This window comes from Stenella coeruleoalba (genome assembly GCF_951394435.1).
Source record: "Stenella coeruleoalba genome assembly, chromosome: 4".
In the NCBI taxonomy this organism is placed as follows: domain Eukaryota; kingdom Metazoa; phylum Chordata; class Mammalia; order Artiodactyla; family Delphinidae; genus Stenella; species Stenella coeruleoalba.
This window is the reverse complement of record NC_137149.1, coordinates 103655680-103671681: the sequence shown is the minus strand read 5'-3', so window position 1 is coordinate 103671681 and position 16002 is coordinate 103655680. Positions and strand designations below refer to the sequence as shown.

Here is a 16002-nt window from a genome sequence, read left to right as displayed (position 1 = left end):
AACGATTGTGAAGGTGGAATTTGGATTCTGATAGTCTGGCTTTGAGGCTAGCTCACCAGCGATGTGACCTCGGGCAAATTACATAACACTCCTCATCAGGAAAACAGGGATGAGTCAGGAGAACGAATCTTCTGGCTTGTTTTGATGGTCAAATGAGACAGAGTGGGCAAAACACTTTGCACATAAATGTTAGCTACCTTTTTAGCTTTTTTAAAGTAACTGAAAAGAAGTGGGACTGCTGAACTGAAAAAGCTCTCCTTCTCCTTATAAAATCCAGATAGACCTTTGAAGAACTTAAATTAAGAGCAAATGAGGCGGGGGTGGGAAGGCCCTTCCTACCGCAATAGGACTCTGCTGGCTCCCTCTTGGCCGCTGAAAACCATTTTCGTAAACGCCCTCCAGGCCGCAGATTACGCTCTCTCCGACCACGTGGGTGGGATGGGGCGGAGACTGGGAGGCCAGAAGCTAGCGGCCGCATTTAGCTCCCTCGGGGGACCTGGAGCAGAGCGGCACCCTTGGCCGGGGGCGGGGGCGCGGCAAGGAGCCGCTGGGGCGAGAAGCGCAGATACTAGACTTGGGGAGGCGGCTCCCCTCACCATTCCGGGTCCCGCGTGACTAGCCGGGCCAAGCGGCGCGCGGGCTCCGCCTCCAGCCCTCCCGGCTCCGCCCAGGCTCCGCCTCCTCCTCCTCGTCCTCCAGCGCTTCCCCAGGGCGCGGGCAGCGGTCCAATTGAGGCCGACCGAGTTATGAGAGCCGCCGGCCCGAGTGCGCGCATGGCGCTGGCTCTGCTGCTGCTGGCCGGGGCCGGGGTGTCGGCCGCCGCCTCGTCCTCCGCCCCGCCGCTCTTCAACGTGAGCCTGGACGCGGCCCCCGAGCTGCGCTGGCTGCCAGTGCTGCAGCACTTCGACCGCGACTTCTTGCGCGCCTCTATGGCGCGTATCATCGGGTGAGTGCAGGACAGGGGGAGCGGGCGGGGGTCGGAGAGCGGCAAAGCCCGGACGCTTGCTGCCCAACGTGCGTCAAACTGAGATTTGTGATCCTCCCCTCCCTCTCGGACAGCCTTGCCCTCCACCCCATGCCGCTCACCCCGGGCGTCTGGCGTGTGCAGGGGTGGCGGGGACCAGAGCTGGCATTTGCTAGTGCCCCAGGCAGCGCCGGGGCTGGGGATGATCCCGCACAGCTGGTTTGACTTTCAAGTTCGGTGTCTCCAGTGGCACGCCAGTCCACCAGCCATTCTGGATCAGGGTGGCGCGCGGGTTGTCTCCCGGGCTGTCGCCCCGGCTGGCTGCTCAGCTACCGAGTAGGGGACGCAGCCCCGCACCCCTAGCAGGCCTCATGGGCCCCCAGGCCCACCCCTTTGGGGACCACTCTCCGTCGCCCTACTTCCCTCTCTCGGAGTGTTCTTTTCTCTTCGGGACGCTGCGTTTTGGGTGATGCCGGCTGGACCTGGACTGTGAGCTCTCTGGGTAAGCGAGGCACCTAGAACTCACCCCTAAGGATGAGAGAGCTTTAGGTACCCTCTCCCCCAGTACACACACACGCACCCCTCCGAACCTCTGAGCAGATCAGCCACTCTCGTGGTTCTTCATTTCTAGGGATACTGTCCCCAAGTGGGTCCTCGCCTTGATCCGAAAGGCGGTCTGGGAGCTGGAGCTCTTCCTGCCCCAGCCCTTCACCGACGAGATCCGCGGCCAGTGCGACGCTCTGAACTTCACCCTGGCCGACTGCATCCTCCTTAACCTGGCCTACGAGTCCACAGCGTGAGTGCCCCGCGCTAGCGCGGATTAATTTGAGACTTGACCCGGATTCCTGCCACATCTGAGGGGGAGGAGACATGTTTTCAGTGTAATAAAAGCAGGGTGGTGACCGGGCTGCCCAGAAACCTCCAGTGCTTCCTCTTTGCTTCTCTGGGTAAAACTGAGCAGCAGATTATAAGCTTCGAGAAGGAAAGCAGCTTCTCTGACCTCAACACTGAACTGTTCCTCTACCTGAAGTCCCCTTTTCTCCCTTCACCAATCCAGGTAGCATCCCACTTTTGAAACTCTGCTCGACATGTACTTTCCCAGGAAGGTCTTGGAATAATCCCACTCAAGTTAATCCAATGACTGCCCAGCCTTATAATGCAAGAGGCTGTCCCAGCATTCATTTGTCACACTGCATTTAACTTTCCATGTTCATCATGGCTAGCGATCATGATTCCTCTTTCTCAGCCTGTTGCCTCCAGTGCTGGGGTCACAGGCTACACTGTTCTGGCTAGTAGGGGCAAGCCAGTATATGGTACCCGGAGCGGACATGATCAGCTGTGGCACACACAGGGGAAAGCAATACGGAGTGTGTGGTTGATCCCAGGCAAAGTGCAGGGAGAGCCTCTGTTGGCTCAGTAACAGGTCCTGGAATTAAGAGAGCTTTGACTTGGTTTCTGTCTTCAGGACTTACTTTTTTGCCACCAGACCAGACTCATTAGTAACATCTTGTAGATACTTAATAGCTTCTCCCTGCCGAAAGATGTTTAAAAAATTTTTTTTCCTGTGGATAATGAAACTTTACTGCCTGCTGCCATCTTCCCAGAACATCTAGGTAGAGTAGGTTAAGAAGCACTGTGACTGCCTTCCTCTTCACGGAAATGTTTTAAGACACAGATGTATTAAAGGGCCCTTCAATTGACCTAAGTTAATTTTGCCATTCCTCGTCTCCTACCCCATCTTTTTCCTATTCTGACATGTGGTTTTCTCAGTGACAAAATCAATTTATTTTCATTTTCCTCTTCCTTTGTTGGAGTCACTGTATTCAAATCAACTAGAGCAAAAATTCTGGTAAAAAAACATTCTAACTTTTGGATTTGATACTAAGGTATATACTGAATCGCCTGGCAAGAAAAAGCACCATCAGACTCCACCAGCATTAACAAAGGAAATGTTTTGTCCTCATTTCTGGTATAAGGCTTTTTGAATCAGATTAAGTAAGACTAGCGACGTTTTATTGAGCCTACTGGATATGAGGCACTGGAGATTGTATTGCCTTTTGTGATGTGGAAACCAAGCCTCAGAGGGGACAATTTGCTGAAAGTCAGATGCATGGTGAGTGGTCAGAGTTGCTGCTAAAAGCACATGTCCCCAGCACAGTGCAGTGCATCTCCCAAAGCAGAGCCTGGCTCCCTAGTTGTTCCCTGTGCTGTGGGCCACCTCACACCAAAACATTTGGGCATGACATGAAAGGATTGTTGTCTCTCCAATTTTGAAAAATCACCTTTGAGAGTCTACAGACTTTGCTTTAGCTACTTCCAGTGTTTGATCAGTTTGCTTCTTGACGTGAACTCTTACCTTGGAAAAAATTAAAACGTGACCAAGCTTCCTTTTTTAAACAAACAGAAAAGGAGGTAACATTTGTTTTCTCTTAATTATAAAGACAATATGTAATCATAGAAAATTAGTAAATACAGAAAAGTATAAAGAAAATTAACCACAATCCTGTTACTCAGAAATGACTATCCATCCTTCAGGATATTTCGTGTGTGTGTGTGTGTGTGTGTGTGTATACATATCTTTCCCCTGTCCCGGAATTGGACATGGTATATTCAAGTACTTTTTACATAACATTACATATTCACAGAGAATATGGACCTTTAGACCTCTTAACAAACCTCTTCGTCTTTTCCTCAAAATATCTCTCTCTGGCTGGGAGTTCTTAAAAGATCCTTTTCTCTTATTAGCTCTCTGCAGGGAGCTTTAAGGGGGACAGGAAAAGTGGCAAGCTCCTAAATAGTTCACCCTTTTTCCAAGGAGACAAAGTGAAACAATTTGTGGAGCAAAATAGTTAGCTGCCATGGTGTTTGCTCTGAGAAATCCAGAGAAGAGAGAGTTGAGCTTGAGCCAACCTTGAATGGTGTATTAAATAGGCTACATACTGCCAAGCAGAGGACTAAGCAAAGTTCAATGAACTCGCTGAGCCCAGAATGAGTCCGTTTCAGATTTAGATTTAGGATGAAATTCGCATTCAGTATGTTTTCAATGTCCTGTGTGCTGAGGGCAGAGGTCTAGTAATACTGAACGAACGCTGTTGTGTCCAGTTGTCTTTTTCATCTTGAATTATGATCCACAGGGATTATATAGCATATGTGTCTGTTTTAAGGAAGAAAACTGTTTTACTTTGAGGACTTATTTTTAATTTATTTATTTTTTTGCGGTACGCGGGCCTCTCACTGTTGTGGCCTCTCCCGTTGAGGAGCACAGGCTCCGGACGCGCAGGCTCAGCGGCCATGGCTCACGGGCCCAGCCACTCCACGGCATGTGGGACCTTCCCGGACCGGGGCACGAACCCGTGTCCCCTGCATTGGCATGCGGACTCTCAACCACTACGCCACCAGGGAAGCCCGAGGACTTATTTTTAAAATGAAAAACTCATTTCCTTTTTCTTGTTCACTTATGTTGAATTTTTCCCTTTTCCCAGATTCTGCACCAGTATTGTGGCTCAGGACTCCAAAGGCAACATTTATCATGGCCGGAACCTGGATTACTCTTTTGGAAATTTCTTACGCAAGTTGACAGTGGATGTGCAGTTCATAAAGAATGGGCAGGTATAATCTGTACAGTGTAAGATTCAGAAATCAGAGAGACTTGCTAACCCAAGTTAGCCGTCACTTGGATGGTCTGCAGCTTAACTGTGTTTTCAATTTAAGATACAAAAAACGTCACCCTCCTGGAAAAACAAAACCACAAGGGAGCTTTACATCAATTATGCTTGTAGAAACAAGGGTCAGTTATTATTATTGAGAATCTACTTACAGAGGTCAATCACTTTTCCCTAGGGAAATTTCTATGGGTGTATGATTGGTCTCCATTTATGATGCTAAATCAGCTCTTTCCTTTGCTTTCCCACGTTCAGGCTGCTTCTAGAATAGAGGGGCTGGGTCGTGTAAATGTCTAGGAACACCTCATTTGGGGATCTGACAGTCCTGGCTTTGAACTTTGCTTCTGTCACTTCCTTTGTGAACTTGGGAAATTACTTCAACCCATTTTGCAGATTACAGCCCAGAGAGGTTAATAACTACTTTATGGAGATAGTTATAAAGGTTAAATGAAGTAATCGATGCAAAGCATATGGTAGATGCTTGATAAATAGTGGCCAAATAATAAATAGTCCTTCACTCTAAAAGTATAATTGACCCACACTGCTCTTATTTTTTTTTACTCTTATTTTTGATCTTTAAGAAATTATACATATACATCCTTTTATTTTCATCATAGTTCCTTTGAACGTACAGCCTAGTATGTACTATTGTCACATTTCTGTGTAAATATCTAGAGAGATCGCAGTAATCAATGTTCATTGTGTACACAAAGCATGTCATTGCATGAAACAGAACAGAGAATGCAAAAGTCAGATCTTGGCTTTGGGGGGACACTGTTTAAGGACTTTATTTAGTTTGTTCTTTGCATTTAGGGGTTGAGTCACAAATACTAGAAACTCATTTACGAAATACTCAGATGGTCGTCTGCGTTTACAAACAAAAACTTTCTCATGAAACATTCAAACGGTACAGAAATATTTAAGGTGAAAGTTTCTACTTTCTCAATTTCATTCCTTTGTCACACTGCGTCCAATTTTACTTCACCACTGTTACCAATTTAATTTGTAGTTGAAGATTTACTTCACCACTGTTACCAATTTAATTTGTGGTTGAAGATTTACTTCAAAAATGGTTTTAAGTGGTAGCAATGACAGAATATCCGTGAAAATAAGTTCTGAAAGGACATCTGCTAAAATGTTCGTAATTATTACTGAATAATAATAGGGGACAACAATTATTTTTACTACTTTATGCTTTTCTCCATTATTCGACAATGAGCAAAAATTCTTAAAAATCGGCAAAAGGTTAAATGCAATAAAAGTAATTTCACCTGTTCCTGCTAGACTCGCCCTAACTAACAGGTGTTGCTTCATTTGTTTCTGTTGCTCCTGGAGCTCTCATGGGAAATGGTCTATTGGTGTGGCTCATCTCAGTGCTTAGGCTATTATTACCGAATTTAACAGTTTACACTTGGGTATTGTCTTTCTGCTGAGGGCTCCTGGCTAATAAATTGCTTTGCTAAATTAAGAACAGGTTATTCATCCAATAATGAAGCCCTTATTCTTATCTAGCGTTCATCGTTTTAAAAGTATTTTCAGATACAGGACCTCCTTTGATCTTCCGTGATAGCCCTGCGAGGCAGGCTTAAGTCAACATTTCTTTCCTCATTTTTCAGATGAAAGGGCTGAGACTTACAGAGACTAACTTGCTCCACTGTCACAGGAGGAGATGAGGCAGAGGTGGGACAAAACCCAGGCCTTCAGCCTTCAAGTAGCTGTCTCCCCAAAACTCAGATTGTAAATCAGAGTGTCCCGCCCCACCTAGGGCTTTGTTTATGTTGACTGACCTGGCACAGACGGTTGGAAAGCACAGACATTTAGAAATACAGTTTTTCAGAGCTACAAGATACAATATCTTACAAATAATATAATTATTTGTAGTTATGTGTTATAAAATATCTTGGAAGCTACCAGGGATTTTGATTTTTGTAACTTTAATTTGCTGGTTCTTCAAGAGTAACACTGATGTGAGGGTTGGTGTGCCATGTGACTGAAGTGACTGTGTGATTACTTTTTCCCCTATAGTTATGTTTTATAAGGGCTTTAGTAGTGAGGTAGACTTATTTCTGTTTTACTGCCATGAATGGAAATGGGGAGAATTCATGGAAGACCCTCATCGAGTCTCGGGGAAGAGGTCATTTATGAAATTAAGACCATTGCATTTTCCCCTTGTAATTTAGCCACTTTATTTTACAACCAGACGAGGTAGAAATAAACAATTAAATGAAAAGTTACTGACTTAAAATTCAGCTTTCTAGGAAAAAAGTAAGCTAGGCCCGTTCATTTCTCAAAATACGAAAGTATTAGTTCATCTTTACTGAACCATGTGAGCTGGGTGTCTGGTATCTGAAATAACCGATAGAGTTTGTTTTTCTCCTCGGGGATATAGTGGTGTCTTGTAATCATTAGAGTTCATTTCCTTCATTTAAAGTGGGAGCAAAGCAAAACAAAGAAAAAAGAAAGAAAGAAAAAAAAAGTGGGTGTGAGCCCTACAACTCATGGAATAACCATGAGGATTAAATGAAAGATGTATGTAAAAGAATTTTTTAATATTTAAAATTTAAATTTGATTATTACCGAACAGACAGTCTCACTTGTTTCCCCTTACTTCACAGAGCTTGTGAGATGCATGATATTAATCTCTTATAATCGAGTCAACGTGAGTTTCTAAATGGAAGCCCATTTGCTACTTGTAGGATGGGCTTCTTTTTTCTGCGAGCTTATTGATCCCTTCTCAAAATAATGTTTCGTAAATACATCAAATAAAGTTACGAGACTGCGAAGAAACCAGTTACGTTGAAATACAGCCATTTCAATATTATACTTTTTCTTAACACATTAACTGGTAACACTTAGCAGTGGGTCTAGAAACTACCATAAATTCAGAGTAGTGGTAAGTATGAATGATATTTCAAGATATGTATGTATACCATATCAACATAGGGATGATGCCATCATGTATGTGAAAATACGTGAGTCACAGGCACTTACAGAGGGAGTAAAATTTCAGTTAGAGGCTAGTGAAAATAAAGATGTACCTTTTTTTTTTTTTCATCTGAGGTCACAGATCCACTTGACTTCTATCCATGGACCCCCAAAGTTAAATCTTCTAGAAGGCTATTTCAGAGTTTTTATTCTATTATGTTGGAACTTGTAAGAAAAAACAATCCATGAGATTGTGGGACAAAACAGGTGATTTCAATGTACATTGGGTTGGCGTGTTGAGATGATGCCTTATCTCTTGATTCCAGGTTGCTTTCACGGGAACCACCTTTATTGGCTATGTAGGATTGTGGACCGGTCAGAGCCCACACAAGTTTACTGTTTCTGGCGACGAACGAGGTAATCAAAACAAACTCCCGAGCACTTTCAGCCCTATCGCTGTTCAGTTTTATCCAAGTACTTCATTCACTCCCCCAACAGAACATATGGAACACCTCCCACGCTACATGCTTCCATTCTAGTGGGGGAAGGTGGGCAGTGTGCAAGTAAGCAATGAAGATTATTTCGGCTAGTGATAAATGCTGCCAAGAAAGTAAAACAGGAAGATGTGATAGAGAATGAAGGAGGGCGTGCAGCAGGTACTGCAGGTGTGAGGTCAGGGAAGGCCTGACCCACATGACCCAGGTGTGCAGAAGCCGGGGGAGGACCATCCCTGGTGCATTCCAGAAACAAAAGACTGTGTAACGTGGTTACAGGATGGAGTAAGTGGGGAGTGACAGTAGGGACAGAGAGGAAGGCTGAGGCCGTGGTGCAGGGTCATGAGGGGGAGTTTGGGTTTTAACCCAAATGGAAGCCCTAGGAAGAGTTTAGGCCAGGGAGTGAACAGATCTGTTTTACCTTTATATATATATATATATTTTTTGCCGTACGCGGGCCTCTCACTGTTGCGGCCCCTCCCGTTGCGGAGCACAGGCTCCAGACACGCAGGCCCAGCGGCCATGGCTCACGGGCCCAGCCGCTCCGCGGCATGTGGGATCCTCCTGGACCGGGGCACGAACCCGCGTCCCCTGCATCAGCAGGCGGACTCTCAACCACTGCACCACCAGGGAAGCCCTACCTTTATATTCTTAACTATCATTGGCTGCTTTGTAGAGACTAGATCATGTTGGGTTAAGATGGAAGCAGAAGACTGGAAGCTATTGCAGTAATCAGAGGATATATGGTGGCATGACACAAGTAAAACACTTTAAGGTTTTCTGTGCACTTCTAAATTTTCTCATTAGACCCTCACAACAGTCCTATTAGATAGGCTGGGTTGATATTATTAACTGCATCATTATGCAAAGGAGGAAACTAAGGCTGCAAGATAAAAGGACAGCTGGTTGATGGGAGAGATGGTTCTCAAATTGATCTCCTGGGTCCTTGCCTGGTTGCTCTATTAAATAACCCCACTGCCATCCCCTAAGTCTCAGGGGACACCACTCAGTTTCCCAATATGTGGGAAACCCTGAGATAAGCCAGCTCTGGTCTCTCTTCAGGAATTGCAACTGAATAAAGGAGAAAGACAGGTACATGGAATCTCTTAAAGTGTAGTGTCAGTCATCTGATGAACCCCTGATCAACTTGTTGTTTCCTTTGATGTATTCTTATCTTTTTACATAGGCTGGACCAGGAAGATGCTGGTTAAGGACATATCATTGTCCAAGGGACTCAGTTCTTTATCCTCATGTATTTCTTCATCATTTTCTCAAATGTCAGCTATGAGTGAGACTAATTATCTACCATGGTACTCAAACCACAGCATGACAGTTCCTGAAGTTTTACAGAGAATGACTGTAAACATGTGTAAACAAAATTATTTAACTGATAGCTATGGTATGAGCAGTTTAAAAGTAACTGAGTTATTCTTTTACATACACATTTAATTAAATACTGTCAAATTTCTTAAAAAAATTTTTTTTAACCTTAAGCTAATGAAAGCTAGTTATATCTTTAGTCTGCAAAGACTGAGTTAAAATGCCTGAACAATAAAATAACATCTCTTCTTTAATAGCAATGATTAAGATCCTCAATTAAGTTTCTGGATATTATGGAGAGGGCCAGCAGTGCCTTTAGTATATGAATAAGGATAAGAAAAGGAGGAGGACTAACAAATGGCATAGAGTGTGGGAGACCTAACCACCTGCGGATAAGATCTCAGACCCCAGAACCGGGCTGCCTGGGTTTATACCTTGGTGCTATCACTTGCTAGCTGGTGATCACGACCAAGGTGCTTAACCTCTCTGTGCTTCAGTTTCTTCATCCGAAAAACAGAGACGATAATAACCACTGTAGGATGAAATGAGTCCGTGTATGTAAGGTATCTAGAGCAATGCCTGGCACAGAGCAAGGGCCATAGACGTATCTGTCATTGTTGTCACATCTCTGGGCTGGTCCTCTTCTGAGCCCCAGATTGAAGTGTCCAACTACCTGCTCAGCATCTCCACGCTGATGTCTCCTAGGCATCCCAAACTTAACATGTTCAAGCACATCTCTTGCTCTTTTCTTTTCCCCTTTTCCTGCCCTTAGTAACCTCCTCCACCCAAAGTTACACCTCTCCTAATTTTCCATGTCTTAGGGAATTGCACTTCTCCTCAACCAGTTGCTACCAGGAGAATTCTTTGACCCCTCGGTCCCTAAGTTTTGTCAGCTCTACCACCAAAACGAGACTCTCCCTGTCCGTTCTCTCCACCTTCCCTGCTAGGCTCTCACACCTGTGTTGCTGCCTCGCTGTCCATCTGATCTCCCCACTACTGTTCTCACCCTCCTGTACTTTCTCCACCCTGCAGCTGCATGATCAGGTTGTTCCCTTGCTTAAAACCTACCATGACTTGCCATTTCTTTTTTTTTTTTTTTTTTTTTTTTTTTGGGTTCGCGGTCCTCTCACTGTTGTGGCCTCTCCCGTTGCGGAGCACAGGCTCCGGACGTGCAGGCTCAGCGGCCATGGCTCACGGGCCCAGCCGCTCCGCGGCATGTGGGATCTTCCCGGACCGGGGCACGAACCCGTGTCCCCTGCATCGGCAGGCGGACTCTCAACCACTGTGCCACCAGGGAAGCCCTCTTCTTTTTTTAAAAAAAAATATTTATTTATTTATTTATTGGCTGCGTAGTTGAGGCACACGGGATCTTTTGTTGCAGTGCGTGGGCTCTTGGTTGTGGTACGTGGGCTCCTCTCTAGTTGTGATGCACGGGCTCCAGAGCCCACGGGCTCAGTAGTTGCAGCGCACGGGCTTAGTTTCCCCACGGCGTGTGGGATCTTAGTTCCCCGACCAGGGATCAAACTGGTGTCTCCCGCATTGCAAGGCGGATTCTCAACCACTGGACCACCAGGAAGGTCCCTGACTTTTTATTTCACGTGACAAATCCAGAGCCCTGACTCTGACCTCAAAACTCTACGTGATCACCTCCGGCACCTCATTTAATGCTTCTCCTTCTCCCTCACTCCACCTGGACCTCACTGGCGTTCTTTCATTTCTTGACAGCTGCCAAGCTTGTCCCTGCCTTAGGCTTGACACCTATGCCTTCTGTCTGGAATGCTCTGCCCGCCTTAGCTAGATGTCCACAACTCAGAGGGGCTATCCTTACTCTCCTCTCAGAGGAGTCCTCTCTTGTCACTCATGATTACATTCTTGTTTTACTTTATTATGGTTATCAAAACCTTGTTATTTAATGGTACACTAGTTTCTTCTGGTTACTGTTAAATTCCAAGGGTCTGGACCAAGTCTGGATATGGTGGCTAGTAGATGCTTCTTTCTTGAATGAAATGCTTATTCCTTGAATGAAAATTTTTCTTTGGAAATAAATCCCCTACAGATAATTTTAAAGATGTTAAAAAGCATTAAAAAAATAGGGGCTTCCCTGGTGGCGCAGTGGTTGAGAGTCCGCCTGCCGATGCAGGGGACACGGGTTCGTGCCCCGGTCCGGGAAGATCCCACATGCCGCGGAGCGGCTGGGCCCGTGAGCCATGGCCGCTGGGCATGCGCGTCCGGAGCCTGTGCTCCTCAACGGGAGAGGCCACAACAGTGAGAGGCCCGTGTACCGCAAAAAATAAATAAATAAATGAGCCCAAATCTTACTTAAAGTTCTGAAATATATATGTGCTCTACAGTCTTCCAAATACTGTGTTTTTTTATAAATTTTTTTAAAATTTTTATTTATTTTTGGCTGATTTGGGTCTTTGTTGCTGCGCCTGGGCTTTCTCTAGTTGTGGCGAGCGGGGGCTACTCTTCGTTGCAGTGCACAGGCTCTAGGCGCACAGGCTTCAGCAGTTGTGGCTCACGGGCTCCAGCGCAGGCTCAGTAGTTGTGGCGCACAGGCTTAGTTGCTCCACTGCAGGTGGGATCTTCCCAGACCATGACTCAAACCTGTGTCCCCTGCATTGGCAGGCGGATTCTTAACCACTGTGCCACCAGGGAAGCCCTTCCAAATACTGTTGAGTCACTTTTCTTATTAGCTACATAATTTCATTTTGCATGAAGTAATATAATAGAATGATTTCCTTTAACATAATTATCATTGTTTCCAGGTAAAAGACTATATACACACACATACACACATATGAGATACATATATACACACATATACACTCACACATACACATATACATGTTTATATGTTGCCATACAATTTGGGCTTCATCTTTGAAAATTGGTTGCTAATCAAATCACTCTTCATCCACCACCATTTCTCCCACATCAACTTGTACTATGGGAAAGAAACAAGATTTAGGAATTTTAAAACGTGGCTCTGGGGCAGCGACTCGAGCATATACTTATTGTTCTATCCTTGGCAGATAAAGGCTCGTGGTGGGAGAATATGATTGCCGCCCTTTTTCAGAGACACTCACCGGTCAGCTGGCTTATCCGCACTGTGAGTATTTTTCCTGTCGAGCCCACCTCACCCTAATGTCATGTTCTAAACTGTGTTCGTGTTGTGATGCTGTGTCATTTAACAATGTTGTTTCTAATGTAAGAAGCTCCTGACAAGAATAAGCATTTAAAGGTTTACAAAATGCCTGTCACCTTTTTTGATAATAAGTACCAAAGATAAAGTGGGACACTAGTTAAAGTGTTAAGGACGGATTTTTATCAGTAGTACAATATTGCAATAGGGAAAAGTGTCCAGCGTGAATGGAACTTAACTTCTACTTGACTGAGTATCTTAAAGGGAGAATGAGGGAATGGAGAGGGGGTGAGGGGAGCACAGTAGAGTCACAGAAGTGAGAAATTAGCAAAAGTAGAAAGGAGGGAGTTGTCCATGTGAAGTAAGTCAGCCTCCTACCCTCCCGCAGAGACTGTGACATAGGGGCCCTGTCTTCAGGTATTAGCTGTAAAGTCTTTGGGAAGCCTTGAGTTTTTTCAGGCAGGCACTATAAGGGGGCTACAGTCATTGTAAGAACGTGGCCTTGAGCTGTCAGAAGCTGTGATAGTGTTTGTCCAAGTCTTTATAGGCTGAGGTTAAGGCATAGTTGAGAAGAGGGCTCCAGGAGCCTGGATAGAGTTCGTCAAGAAGAGAATCTTTGTCATAGGCTAGAGTTTTCCACAACAGCTAATTGAGATAAAAGACATATATTTTTCTGCAGATACAGATGTGCCCTCCTTTTAGAATCTCCAGTTGCAGATATCTTAATCTCCATTTGCAAGTATCTGAATTAGCAAAACAAATGCGTTAGAAGGTAGCTCTACACACAACAAAAGGAACATCAGCTTTAGGTTCCAGGCCACATATAACTTGTAATCTGACCACAGAAAGCACATTTTCAGGAGCACATCTCTGGTGAAAGGATCTGGCCCTGCTTGGGTTTAGCCTTTTTGGCCCTTCCTTGTCCTGCTCTAAATGATCAAGACCCTGTGGACTTGAAATTCTCCTAAACTTTTTTTCTTATATAAATTTTTTTATTTATTTACTTTTGGCTGTGTTGGGTCTTCGTTGCTGCGTACGGGCTTTCTCTAGTTGCGACGAGCGGGGGGGGGCTACTCTTCGTTGCGGTGCATGGACTTCTCATCGTGGTGGCTTTTCTTGTTGCGGAGCATGGGCTCTAGGCGCATGGGCTTCAGTAGTTGCAGCGCATGGGCTTCAGTAGTTGCAGCACACGGGCTCAGTAGTTGTGGCTCGTGGGCTCTAGAGTGCAGGCTCAGTAGTTGTGGCGCACAGGCTTAGTTGCTCCGCGGCATGTGGGATCTTCCCGGACCAGGGCTCGAACCCTTGTCCCCTGCATTGGCAGGCAGATTCTCAACCACTGTGCCACCAGGGAAGCCCTCTCCTAAACATTTTACTTAAATATTCCCTAAAGATGTTGACAAACTATGCATCTTTCACATATTTTTCTTTCTTTTTTTTTTTTTTGTGGTACGTGGGCTTCTCACTGTTGTGGCCTCTCCCGTTGTGGAGCACAGGCTCCGGACGCACAGGCTCAGCGGCCATGGCTCACGGGCCCAGCCGCTCCGCGGCATGTGGGATCTTCCCGGACCGGGGCACGAACCCGTGTTCCCTGCAACGGCAGGCGGACTCTCAACCACTGTGCCACCAGGAAAGCCCTCAGTGTTTTTTTTTTTTTTTGAAGCTGAATATTTGGAAAGTGATCCCCTTAACCATCCATGCTGCAGACCTATGGAGGTGTTGATGAAGCCCAGTTCAGCTCGATGTTCTAATGCAGCACGCCGTCTTTCATCTCCAGCCCTTTGCCAGTCTATCCCATTGAGCTACAACTCTCTTCCCCATGCCCACTCCCAACCCCACAACCGCCGTTTTCTCTGGTCTGACTTCTGTTTGTCTCTCTGACCTCAGCTCATGCGATACCTCCCTGAGGGACCTTCTCAATGGCCTGGGTAAGGATGGGTCCCCTGCTGTGACTTCCACAGCATCTCCTTCTCCTGTGTTGACACTTATCACATTGTGTCACTATTGCCTGTTGGCTTGACTTTCATCTTTGGAAGTCTGGGGAGAGCAAGGACTGGGTCCATCATATTCACGGCTCTGTTCTCACAGCAGCACAGTGCCTGGCACATAACAGGCATTCAGGAAATATCTGCTAAAAGAACAAATGAATGAAGAAACATGGGGAGATCTTTGCGAGGGTGATCTGCCTCGAAATCATGCAGGCTGTGTTTGGTGAGCCGGGTCTCTTCACCAAAGAGAACTTGTCAAAGTTCTCTTCTTTTGTGAGAAAAACCCTGCTGCTGTTGGCTTTCCATCGAGGCTTCCTCCATCTCAGGAGCCCTGATGACAAGAGAATGCGGTCAGAGCAGTTCAAGATTATAGCCATGGCTTAATAGAGCAGGAGAATGTGCTTTGGACCAGCTGTCCATCAGTTGGTGTGGATAACTGCCGCGTATGATGATGCTAATGCAGGTTTGTTGTTTTGTTTTTGTTCAGACCCTGAGTGAATCAGAAAACTTTGAAGCAGCTGTTTACGAATTGGCCAAGACTCCCCTTATGGCTGATGTTTATTACATTGTTGGTGGCACATTCCCCCAGGAGGGAGTGGTCATCACAAGGAACAGAGATGGCCCAGCAGACATATGGCCTCTAGATCCTTTAAATGGAGCGTGAGTAGAATTAAAGGCTCTGGTCATTTTGTATCAGTCATCTTTTTTTTTTCTTTAATTGGTGAAACTAGAGGTATTTTTTATTTTTCTATACTTTTTCTTTAGCTATGTCCCAAATGACCTTGGCTAAGACAAGATGATGTGCTGTGTTGCAGGTGGTTCCGAGTGGAGACAAATTATGACCATTGGAAGCCAGTGCCTAAGAGAGATGACCGAAGGTAGTCTCTAAACACTTTCTGGTTTGCAGTGTTTTCTTGCTGTCAGGAGAATGTGCCCCTCTTGCTACGGGAACTGGAGAGGACTATAGGTGCTGTCCCCTCCCAGAAAATGTACCTTAGCCCTTGGCCAGGATGGGAGAGTGTGGTATGTGGTGGAGAGCATGGCAAGGAGCTTCTTGGCAGATGGCTGGGTGTTGGGAAGACAAGGTTGGTTCTGGCCTTCAGGGTCAGGAGTTCTAGATTCCAGCACTAGCTCTGCTGATGACTCACTGGGTGGCCTCTTGGGCCTCTGTTCACCCATCTGTAAAAGGAAAAGATGGAACAAGGTTCATGGTTTTCTATGTAAGACTTTTTGGGAAGGAAAACATTTCCCTGCACTTAAATAAATAAACTTTGGGGGGGCTTTAATTTCCCTTCTAATTTTGAAAATTCTATAATTATAAGTCAGTACGTCCCCAAAAGGCAAGTAGTTATATATTTTTCCTTGGCTTTACTGACCCGTGTGTTTGGTGGCAACTGTTCAATTCACAGAAAACATTTTCATCATCCTGGCTTCCTTGAGCAGACGGGGTTGAATTAATTCCACCATGGTGGTTTGAGACAAGGTAGCAAACATGCATGGGGGCCAG

The 16002-nt window shown here is 45.5% G+C and overlaps 1 protein-coding gene across 7 annotated transcripts in view; it reads left to right on the top strand.

Moving 5' to 3' along the window:
- Nucleotides 1-377: 377 nt before the first annotated feature.
- Nucleotides 378-16002, top strand: part of NAAA (N-acylethanolamine acid amidase) — a 52960-nt gene continuing 37335 nt past the window's right edge. For 6 of the 7 annotated variants that reach the window (XR_013827930.1, XM_079919246.1, XM_079919249.1 and 3 more), the window contains exons 1-7: nt 378-946; nt 1596-1760; nt 4447-4573; nt 7878-7968; nt 12401-12477; nt 14983-15155; nt 15311-15373. Coding sequence is in view for 5 of the 7 variants with exons in the window: in XM_079919246.1 (XP_079775372.1) it covers nt 747-946; nt 1596-1760; nt 4447-4573; nt 7878-7968; nt 12401-12477; nt 14983-15155; nt 15311-15373 (896 nt within the window). In the remaining 2 variants the exon portion in view is untranslated. Of the gene's footprint in view, nt 947-1595; nt 1761-4446; nt 4574-7877; nt 7969-12400; nt 12478-14982; nt 15156-15310; nt 15374-15904; nt 15979-16002 lie in introns of all 7 variants that reach the window. The other variant, XR_013827931.1, reaches the window with a different exon arrangement.